General features: G+C 40.0%; 2 protein-coding genes across 3 annotated transcripts; both read left to right on the forward strand.

The window, feature by feature from the left end:
• The first annotated feature begins 85 nt into the window (after positions 1-85).
• On the forward strand, positions 86-4,093 carry kctd14 (potassium channel tetramerization domain containing 14). 2 transcript variants are annotated; one of them, XM_080889655.1, is made up of 4 exons: positions 86-225; positions 2,156-2,380; positions 2,781-2,915; positions 3,032-4,093. In XM_080889655.1, the coding sequence occupies exons 1-4, from the start codon at positions 172-174 to the stop codon at positions 3,341-3,343; spliced, it is 726 nt and encodes a 241-aa protein (XP_080745781.1). In that variant the 5' UTR covers positions 86-171; the 3' UTR covers positions 3,344-4,093. The 2 variants fall into 2 exon arrangements, with proteins under 2 accessions (XP_080745781.1, XP_080745782.1); XM_080889656.1 differs by lacking the exon at positions 86-225 and adding an exon at positions 237-317.
• Positions 4,094-7,582: 3,489 nt separating this feature from the next.
• Positions 7,583-10,771, forward strand: LOC308401031 (uncharacterized protein; the record flags this gene model as incomplete). The annotated part of the gene is made up of 3 exons (XM_080889095.1): positions 7,583-7,622; positions 8,715-9,186; positions 9,710-10,771. The coding sequence occupies 3 exons, from the start codon at positions 7,583-7,585 to the stop codon at positions 10,047-10,049; spliced, it is 852 nt and encodes a 283-aa protein (XP_080745221.1). The 3' UTR covers positions 10,050-10,771.
• Between the last annotated feature and the right edge of the window lie 410 nt (positions 10,772-11,181).

Below are 11,181 nucleotides of genomic sequence, written 5' to 3' on the forward strand. Positions count from 1 at the left end.
TTCAGGGTAAATTAAAAAGTTTGATAAGAAAGGGAATCGTGTTGCAGCCGAGTGATCCATCTTCTCGGCACTAAAGAAGGTCCGGGTTAGGCCACGCCCCCTGGTTGCTACCTGTAGAAAAATGTAACAGGTGAACTCCCAGCTCCCACCCGGACCACCGCTGAAGACACGATGAGTCTGCCGGACTACAAATCAACAGAAAAACCGCCTTCGTCCGCGGCTCCGGTAAGACTGCAGCCCTCGGTGCGATCGTTTGGAAGTTTGGTGGAGCTGAAGGAAATCCTCCACCTGCTCGGGGGCTGAACAGGTGGATGCAGGTGTAGCCAGACAACAAATTATAACTTTTTCCAAAGTGAAACAGGGCAGATGTTTGCTGTGCTGCTGTTTCACGGCATTTTAATCTCTAACAGTTTTCCAGAGACGCGTTAAAGGGCGCTCTGGTTCACAGGAATCAAACTTCCAACTTCGAGGAAGTTTCGTCTGAAATGTTCCCAAAACCTTTCCTGCCGTTTTAGGATTAATGGGAACACCGTTTAACTTCTCTGTGCATGTAAAGGTGGAGCCGACGCAGTGAGCGGTGGGATTTCACCGACTTACTGAAGTATTGCTGTACTTTCAGTTTAGCAGTATATGTAGTACTTTACTTGAGGAACAAGGAAAATGCTGTCATTCATTGGCAGCTACGGTCGGTTCCTTTACGGGCAAATGAGGCGCTGATACAAAGCAGTGCACTGTTACAGCCACAGCTCGGTCATAAAACAGCCACTAATCATCCAATTATAGAGGCAATGTTTGTGAATACTGCAGTCAGGAATGAGAATATTTCCAGAGAATATTTTTAATTTAGATGCTTAAGACCATGAAATGTTGTCTCTGTGCATTGGTTTGGTTTTAACGCTTCTTTATAATGTTTAAAGTGTGGTGCGCATGTTTCCTTCCAGTTTTTCTCAAATTAGAGTACAGTATCAGAGAAATGTAGTGTAAGTATCACAGGTAAGAGAGTAAAAAGTGACGCATCGCTGGGTAAGCAGCATTTTACAGCTGAAGCTGTTTACACTGTGGGTATGTCCCGGCTCACAGCGGTGAGCCTGTAGGGCTGATCTAACATGTCTGCATGTCCATGCATCTATTTTCTGCATTTTCCTGTCTTTTATGATCATGTGATAATAAAATAGGTGTTTATTTGTACTCAAAGAGCTTACATGCAGGCTAAATGTCCGCGCTCATGAACCATAGTAACATGGGACTTTTAAGCATATTATGTGGCACAATTAAAATAATTTAAAGAAAACAAACAACAGCAAAATGTTAAGAGACAATGTTTTTGTACATGGTGATTGTTTTTTTTTTTGTTTGTTTTTTTGTTTTTTTTGTATAATCTTTGTAAAATCTGTTGAAATCTGAAATTTTTATATGTGAATCCTTCCTCTGAATTTAGTGGCATCAGGTAAAAACTACAATATATTTCAAATCTACACTGTTTTCATTAATTTTATATTTTTTAAATGAATATATAATAAACAAATAAACATGTGAAAGGCGTTATCCATAATTTTAATGTTAGTCCTGTGAGGCCGCCCTGACAGGCTGCTTCAGTGTTGACAGACCATGAAGGAATGCAGTCTTATCTACCTGTGCAAATCATTAAGTGGGTGATTCATGCTGCCTGACAGCCTTGCAGAGCTACACACAGTCTGTGCATTCAGGTATTTATTTAGCTTTCTCTATGTGCAGAAAATACTCTTTAAACTCAAGTGAAAATCCTTGTTGTCAGGAATGATCAACATTCAAACTGTATGTAAAGTAAAATGAGCACGCTCCATCGAGACAAGGGGAGGGAAAACTACAAGATGAATATGGATCATCCACAGGAGATGTCTTAGAACCCTCCTTCAAATGCAAACACTTCTAATAAATATGATTAATTTTAAGACTAATTAGTTGTGTTGCAGATTTTGCAAACTAAATTGATCTATTATTGGTTATGTATGACTTTGACTCACAATAATAAGATAAAAGCTGCTTAAACTTTTGATTTATAATCGTCTGTATTTGAGCATGAGGCTGCACATAAGCCCAGTGTTTAAATACTGTAACTGTTCCTGCAGTCATTTGGTGCACTCTGCAGAAACCTAAATATCGTCTTTTTCCTCAGAACTTTCATGTTGTGCAGTTAAATGTCGGGGGTCACCTGTACACCACCACTCTGAGCACGCTCAGGAAGCACTCCGACTCCAAGCTGGCGGAGATCTTCAGCGGACCGCCCAAACTGCGTACTGACACACAGGGACGCTACTTCATTGACCGCGATGGGTCACACTTTGGAGCCATCCTGGAGTTCCTGAGATCAGAACAGCTGCCCAAGGAGAACATCCAGGAGGTCCGACTTATCACGATGTAGCTCTGCTCGTATAAAGCTCCATATTTTTACTTTCTGATTCTACTAGACTGGCTTTGGATGATTCACAATTCAAAATAATCCTTTTTTGTATTTACTGGGCTTTGGCGCCACTGGCACAAATTGTTTTAACTCCTCCTCCTTTTAATTAAGCTTTCTTCTGATTGGTTGCGCCTGCAAACCTGTTAGACAGGGAAGATTATTAGGACTGTCCTCACACTGTTTGGCCATGTTTAATATGAACATCCGCCATAAGTTTACATCGAAGAAGTTCTTAATCGTTTTAAAGTATTTAAGATATGAATATAAAACCAGTTTAAAAAACAGGGGGTGTGCCCTGCTGCCAAAATGAATTTTAAGTTTGCAACTCGTGTTTCTGCAGGTTCATAAGGAGGCGATCCACTACAACATCAAACCGCTGATCAAACTCTTGGAGGAGACTCCTCGGCTGTTTGGAGAGCTGGTGGGAAGGCAGCAGTTCCTCTCCAGAGTCCCACACTACAAGGAAAACATCGAGGTGAGCTGCACTCACACCAATAATCCACGACTGTTTGTAGTTTACACTCCTACTTTGGAATTCATGCAACTTCACATTTCCACTTTTTGAATGATCATTTAGAATTTTTCCTCCAGGTTCTGATTCGTATCGCCAGGGCCGAGGCCATCGCCGCACGCCACTCCTACATCATCATCTGCGTGCTGAGGACGGAGGAGGATTTGGGCTTCTATGATAATGCCATTAACAGCTTGGAGGCGGCTAAGGAGTCGGTGGTGACGTTCGGGCCGTGGAAGGCCGCCCCGTTAGTCAAAGATCTGCTGGACTGTGTAAAGATGGACATCGAGAACCAGGGCTACAGGGTGAGCATCCAGCCTCACGCCGTGGAGAAGAGCTTCCTGTCCAGGAGCTATGACTACTTTTATCAACTCACATTCACCTGGTGGTGATGAGACGGCTGAACAAAACTTGAAACCGTGCATACTCTTTCTTAAAAAAAATTACAGACTGCACTTTGTTATGTTTTTGTTATAGAGCCACACTAAAACAAAGGCTCAGTAAAGCATCGGTCTATCATTAATTTCAAAGGTACTGACTTCCTGAAAGATGGAAAAAAAAAAAAAAAGAGGGCTTGTAGCTTCTGCTTGTGATGAGTGAAGTGCATCTTTCCTAGTAGCCAGCAGGGGGCGACTTCTCAGGTTTCAGAAGTCCAGCTGACCTCAGGGGACACTTTAGTGATGAGTTTGGGGTCTTACTCTCTAGCTTTCAGTCTTGTTTACTAGGACATGATGATATGTTTTAATCATTGTCTCTGTTAGTGTCCAGAAGGACTTCAGCTCAAGGCTTCACAGCAGGACCTGAATAATCAGTGTGTGATGTTGCATTATGGCTATGTTAATGTTTTATGTACAGTCTGTGGGTTTAAGCGCCTGCTGCCAAGCAAAGATTTCTATCTTTTAATTCATTTCAGATGCTTATAAATATAAATGTTGGTTCATATTCAGTGCTGTGTTGAACAAACACTAACTACTCTATTATTAAATCTTCTTGTCCACCCGCAGGTCTCAGTAGTAACTTGTTTAATTAGATGGCATCGTCCACACGTGAAACTCATCCTACTGTCGTTACTGTAACACGAGCCACACAGCTTCTTGCATACGATTTGATGCAAATAATAAAAAGCAATTACAACATTTAGTCAAACAAAATGTCTGAATTTAGTTTTTCACATATTTCCTAAATATTTGGAAATATGTGAAAATGATAACTCAACAGTTATGTGACATTTAAATTCAAAGAATTTAAATAAAACTCAGTTTCTGTTGGTCAGATTTCTTTTTTTTTTTTTTTTTCAATCAAACCTAAATACCTAACCTAAATATCACAGAGAGAAAAGTAGTGTGATCGCAAACAATCCACAGGACAGCAGCCACGTACGTCTCCTACATTTACAGCACAAATGATCTTCGAGTGAACACAAAGACGTTTAGAAAGGCAAACAGCTGTGAAGTGTCTATGACGGGTCAGGTTTGTCCGTGCCCTGCAGAAAATCAGCCCCGTAGTAGAACTGGATCAAAAGAAACAAAATCAGTTTTTCTTTTTTGTTGACCAAGTGTACCAAAGGGTTTCTTGTTTCTCCAATTTAATTGAGAAATCAGTGTTTGGTTTTATTTACCTAAATTGATCAAGGGGCCTAATTAAGACAGATCTTGGATTTGGTCACTTGGCCACATGATTTCATACAAATCCAGAGTGATGGTTTCTTTCATAAAAAGCAACATGTCCAGTGATCCTTGGCGTTAACTGTCTGGTCAATCAGTCCTTAGCGTGTTGCTGTGTTAGACTTTCTAACCAAAGGTTGGTCCTTTAGTATAAAACTTCATACACTGTAGCCGGGGAAGTTAAGTCAGTGACGAAAAAAAGAGCGTCACACACACGACAACCAAGCATTTCACAACCCAGTTTAAGAGAACTAAAAAGGTCATTTAAAAAAAAAGAACAAGCGTCCTGACAGAAAGCAGAGCAGTGTTTGCCACAGAGCAGGGCATAGCATCCATCAGCTGTCTCATGTCAGACCACATCCTTTGTGATCAGAGTGTGACTAAACGGCAACAAACAGCGGTTACAGGGGCCGATTGTGCAGCTTGGAGGCCACAGATAAGAAAAAATCTGGGGTCGTCTCCACAAGCAGCCCATGAGTGTCCTGCTGGTGTGTCTTCCACAACATTAACCTAGATTTGTTAACATGATAAAATTACAGACAATCTTCAGTTTTCATCTAAAGGAAAACAAAAAAAATCAAAAGAAAAAACAAAACTAACAAGTAGCACTGCTGCACACAGTGAGCTTGACAGGGAGCATTTAATAAAGTCCCAACAGCTATAAATACCTAAGTTGGTCCACAAATATTTGGTGAATTCATGAGTGAATGTTTGGTCGCTGAAAAGTCAGATGGCAGAATGTTAGCAGCTGACAAGCTCTTCTTGAAGAATTTCTTCGAATTTTAGCTCAAGTGCAGGATGATGCGCAAAGAGAAAAAAGGTTTGCTGAGGTATTAGGTCAAAGCACGATTTCTTCCCTTGTTCAAAGAAAGAGGAGGGGTGGACACGTAGCATACAGTATTTTCACCACAATGACACAATTGCACTTCCTCACAAAAGCCCCTGAGGATGAAATATTGCACAAGATTTCACACCCTGGATCTCATTATAAGAAAAGTGATGCTGCTAAGTGACAATTCAAAAAACTCAAAAAACAACGTTTTTGTTTGTGTTTAACACAAACGCCGTTACTCAGCTCTGAGCGTGAGCAGACATCTTTTTATTCTTTGCTGTTTCACAAAACTGTGCCACCTGTGATCAGCCCAGCAGCACTGTTTGACTGGATCATTTGAGCAAAGCATAAGAGTGCAGTTAACAAGTCCTCTAATCTTGCTTTAAAGCCACAGGTCAGGCACCTTCAGGCAGGCACCAGTAGCAGGAATGAACTGAGCAAATCTAAATTAAAAATGAATATCAATATAAAGATCAATTATTTAGAATTATGTTATTGTGTTGGCGTTTATTTCACTAAAACTTTGGATGTCTAAAGTGGAAAATATCAGAAGAAGTTTGAAAACCACTGACTGAAACCACACACTGTAAAAGAGATGAACACAGCTGCTGTATCACCCACTGGTCTGGCCTGTGCATCTGAAGCTTCAGTGTTTGCATTTTGCCTTCTGACATGTTCGTTTTTCAATGTTGAGATGGAAGCTTTGAGTGCAAAGACCCAGCTGGGTTTTCAGTATAAGGATCCTTGTGCTCTTTTGCGTTCCTGTTTTTTGTGACCACACAGACCCTGCAGAGAATTTAAGCTACAGTCCACCGTCCGTCCACCTTTGATTATAAAGCACTTTAAAACAACTACAGCTGACACAAAGTGCCTTACATTGAAACCAAACAAAATAATAAAAATACGACATAATAAGATATAAATAAAACCATAAAAAAGATTCAAGCAGACAAACGTCTGGGATGATTTGTGTCTCACAGGAAACCAAATGATGTGTCAGATAATTCTATTAAAATGCTCCAGAATGAACCAGCACCATAAACATGGTGGAGAGGTCCAGTTTAGTGACGCCAGTCTGGCTCCTAAAAATTGATTAGTGACCACCTAACAACCACCGGTCATCAGGGAAAAATGAGTATCCTAACTGGATGTGACTGGTTGCTGGAGACTGCTGTGACGTCAAATGCTAAAGCTTAATTCATGCAGGTCTGCAGACCAGTCAGTGACCCACCAGTAAGCACCAGGTGGTTGTTGTCATTGAGTAAAACTCCTTGTAAAACGCTTTACTGCACGCTGCTGCACCGAAAGCCTTTTTGGAACAGCTTTGCACTGCAGGTTTCTACAGTCACCCATAGTTTGTATGGAAGACGCTGACTTGTCTGCAAACAGTCACCGACTACAGGCCACTCTGCAGCGAGTCTGTGACTGCAGCACAAACTGGAAACAGACACCCTTGAATCATGTTGATTTGGCAGTGAGGCACAACTTGTACTTTGAAGTTGTTCGTGGACAAATCTGCGTCTACACTGCAAATGCATAGCCGCAGCAATCTGCCACTAAGTGAAACGATCACTAGGAAGTTTTGGGTGTGGCACCCTGTTTGTAACTGAGACAGCCACCAACCTCCTGCAACTACTCATCATTTTTCCCTGGTTACTGGAAATTACCAGGGAGTTGCTGTCCAGTCTAGGCCTGTGTCACTACAGCTGTATCCAGTGTATGTAACAGTATTTTAGATTTTATTCTCTTAAAAACATACAAGGTACTGTGAAAATCCTCTCACATGGTATCCAAATATGTATGTTTGCAGTTTGGAGTAAAATGCAGAAGCAACACAGGTCTGATGGGCAGGGACAGCAGGAGCTTTGATGTGGTTTAAAGAAATGGAAAAAGCTGCTTGTTATAAGCACAGAAATGAGCTTTCACACATAAACACATTTTACTGAATGTGTTTGTGATGAAAAACATTTAACACGTCGTGCTAAATACCTGTGAGGCTCGTATCAGTGAGGCTGAAGGCTGATGTGAGTGTCCTGTTTTGTTTGGGGTAACACAGGAAATGAAGGCGGCAGTCTAGAAAGAGCTGAGGCAGCAGCGACGAGAACAAAACACGCTCCAGTGTTGAAATCACAAACATGATGAGAGTCCTGCTGCTCACCAGTCTTCTCCTGACAGGTACAGATTGTTTGTTGTTGGTTTGATTCTTAGCTACAGAGGTTTCTCCTTTTTTTGAGATTTGTATTATTTAAAAGCTCTTTTAAATGTAAATGATCACGTGTCTGATGAAGACACACAGAAAGAAGTTTTGCTTCACTTGAATTACTTTTACTTTTTTATCTAATCTTTTTTTTAGGATCCATTTATCCAATCGTTTTAATATTCAGAACCGATTGTGATTAAAAATGAAATCTGAAACACAGACCTCACGAAGGCAAAGCTTTTATCTCCACACAGGGTTTTGTGTGACTGGTTGGATGTGTTTGATTGTTTGCAGGTTTACTCACAAATAGATTTGCATGAAAAATCTACAGGAGGTGAAAAAGTCTCCCAACTTGTGAGAAAGTGAGAAATTGTCTTAATTTTCTCATGAAAATAAAATTCAAATTAAAAACTTCAAACATTAACATTAAAACATTTCGAGAGACTCACACGTGGAGGGAACTTTTAGTCTGTAACTTAATTAAAATGTACATTTAAAAGATTAAAAACGTCATTTTATTCATTGTTATTTGTTATCCTATTTACAACTCTGACTTTTAGGTTTCCATGTCTGTTCCTAATGTTTGATGCAGATCTGTAGTTCTGAACTGTAGCCGAACAATTTATTGGCTTTTTTGGGGGGGTTGTGTTTTCCCTCTTTGTTTTTTTGTCATATATAATTTTTTTTTAATCTCTCATTTCAAATACATTCAACAGGGCGGCTGACTGTATAAAGGTGATTATAGACACAGGGGAAAATCGTTGGTATGCAATTTGGTCCTCGACCTTTTGTCATGTTGGCCTCATGCAGGGAGCTCTCTGACCTTTTAGTCTTTAAGTCTTAAAAATGTGCAAACAGCACAAGCAGGGAAAGTCTTTCTTTAAACTGCTTTTTTTTTTCCTTAAAATGAAAATTACAGACTACAAAGTTGGACTGTACTGTAAGAAAATATTAAAGAGCACAGATGTTTGAATATTACTGCAAACTAAACTGCCCCTTTTAGATCTTTCATGTCTTTCATGAAGGTTTTATCAGATTTGTTTAAATAAAAAATCTCTTGTTGACAGGTGCGAGGTGCAAAAAGGACGTGTTTGTGTACAGCACAGTTGGAGGAGACGCTCTTCTTCCATGCATGGTGTCCTCAGACTGCTCCGCCATCTCCTGGACCTTCTTTAACAAAGGCACGGACGTGCGGTTCGTCCATGAGGTCGTCAATGGGAAGGTGATGGCCGATTCAGACAAATCCAGCCGTATGACCTTCACATCCAACTGCTCCATCAGCCTCCGCAACCTCAGGGTGCGGGACGCTGGATCCTACGTCTGCCTGAGGAACGACCAGCCTGTCACTGACGTTTACCTCTCCCTCCTCACAATCTCGTCTTTCTCCACCTTCACCGACCTCCAGCCTGGAGGAATCCTCTCCTTGACCTGCACCTTCTTCACTTATTATGACGCAGGGAGCTGCAAGTCATACTCAAAGAGCGTGTTCGGCCTGAGCTGGGTGGATGAGGATGGGAGAAAGCTGCCCAACAACAGCAGGTTGGTTTTTTAGGTCATTTTATTTCTGTTAATCATAAAGACTATTACCATAAATAACCCATAACACATGTTGTGCTGTATTGCAATAAATGTTTTCTTTATTGCAATCATCTTAATAGATAACCATTTTTTTTATTTTAATCGTTTAAAAACAGCTAGTACCATTAAATATAAAATATGAGAAAAAGTAAAAGATTTATTTATTCTTTATCTAAGGAGGAAAATATTTCCTGTTATTAAAAAAATCTAAATTGCGAGAGTATCTGAGCTGAATTTAGATCGATGAGGTTCTAATACAGACACATACACACAGCAAAATACACAAAATGAGTATATGAGATAAAGACTGAATAAAAAAAACAACCAGAATTATAAACTTATATTTTACATTATAAAAGAAAATGTAAGTCAAATTAAATTATTGTCTCAGACCAAAACTAAAAGCAGAAATGTTCAGGTGAACACTGCCTGGTGATGAACGACAGCTGTGTGATGTTTCTCTGTCCGTTTCACCTCTGTGCAGGTACAACCTGACCAGCCACACTCGCTGCAACATCACTCTGGTGACAAAACTCCAGAAGGACGACAACAACAGGAGGTGGAGGTGTCTGGTGAACACCACAGAGAACAGCAGAGCCGTGTTTCTGGACTTCAGGTCTGCCTTTTTGTTCCAAAATAATGATGATGACAGCCTGAATCCTTCGGTCACGGCGATGTGTCAGGTGAAGCTGCCCATCAGCCGCATCGTGCTCTGTGTGGCCCTCCCGATCATGGTGACCATAGTGGCATTCTTCACATGGAAGTCGGACCGCGAGAGGGCCAAAGCATCAGCAGAATCCTTCATGCTCCACGAGATCAACTGACCGTCCATCACTGCAGGATTTTTGTAGTATTTTCACTTCTCTGGCCCCTTTTCAATCATCACATCCTCATGGATCCTGTAAGAGAATACTACTACAGTTATGTTGCAGTATTGTATTATTAATGACATATTTTGCATGTATGCAAAAAAAAGGTTCTTGTTGTTTTTTAGTTCTTTGTTTGTTTGGTTTTTTTGATTTGTTTTTACTGCTGAAATGTGTAAAAAACGTCGCCTGGATGCGATCTGTTGCTATGTTGCGTTGTTTTAAAGCCTGTATAGATCTTTCAGCACTGATGGTACATTTCCAGATGTGCAAGCCGCCGGACCAGGGGCATAATCAGACCCAACCAATATAACCCCCCAATAAAATTATGAATTATCTTGCATAAATAGGCTGTTGATTTTCTTTACTGATTTCAGGTATTACCAGCAAAATAGTTGCATGTTTAATCATCTGGGAATTTACCCAGATTTATTTATTTATTTAGACAGAGATCTTGACCCCCATTGGTAAACATTATTCTGAAAAGTTTCCACAATTTGTAGACAGTTTTTTGGAGCTTGGTGAACCTCTGTCCATCCTCTCTTTTTATACCTGGTCTGTTACTGACCTGTTGTTAATAAACACAGCTGTGAAATGTCCTCCAGTTGATGCTTTTTAGTACCACTTACTTTTCCAGCTTTTGTTGTCCCAACTTTTCTCAGATGTGTTGCTGCCGTCAAATTCAAAATGAGCTAATGTTTTATAGTAAAATATTTCACTTTAAACATTTTTAATGTTTTGGTGTTGTATGTTGAATAAAATGTTGGTTTATGAGATCTGAAAATAATTGCATTGTGTTTTATTTACAAACTTTGTTGACATTGGGGTTGTAATTGTCTGAAATCGCTAAAAGTGTGCGAAGATGCAAGGTCATAGCTTCACTGCATTACACAGCTACAAAGTATTACAAAGCTAAAACAAATAGTAGATCATCCAAATATCATTACTCACATTTGCTTAAATAGAAAAATAGTAAATACGTGCAGTGATTCACTGAAATATGCATATATACAAAACAAATAGGAACAACAAGAGTACAATTCTAACAAGTCTGAAAAGTCCATATTTGGCATGATCACCTTTATTCATC

This window comes from Rhamphochromis sp. 'chilingali' (assembly GCF_963969265.1).
Source record: "Rhamphochromis sp. 'chilingali' genome assembly, chromosome: 8".
NCBI classification, from domain to species: Eukaryota; Metazoa; Chordata; class Actinopteri; order Cichliformes; family Cichlidae; genus Rhamphochromis; species Rhamphochromis sp. 'chilingali'.

Excerpts from the sequence above, each read along its gene's own strand:
- kctd14 (XM_080889655.1), top strand. The coding sequence starts at position 172 with ATGAGTCTGCCGGACTACAAATCAACAGAAAAACCGCCTTCGTCCGCG. Across the intron at positions 226-2,155 it reads CGCCTTCGTCCGCGGCTCCG|AACTTTCATGTTGTGCAGTT; the intron begins GTAAGACTGCAG and ends CTTTTTCCTCAG. Across the intron at positions 2,916-3,031 it reads ACTACAAGGAAAACATCGAG|GTTCTGATTCGTATCGCCAG; the intron begins GTGAGCTGCACT and ends TTTTTCCTCCAG.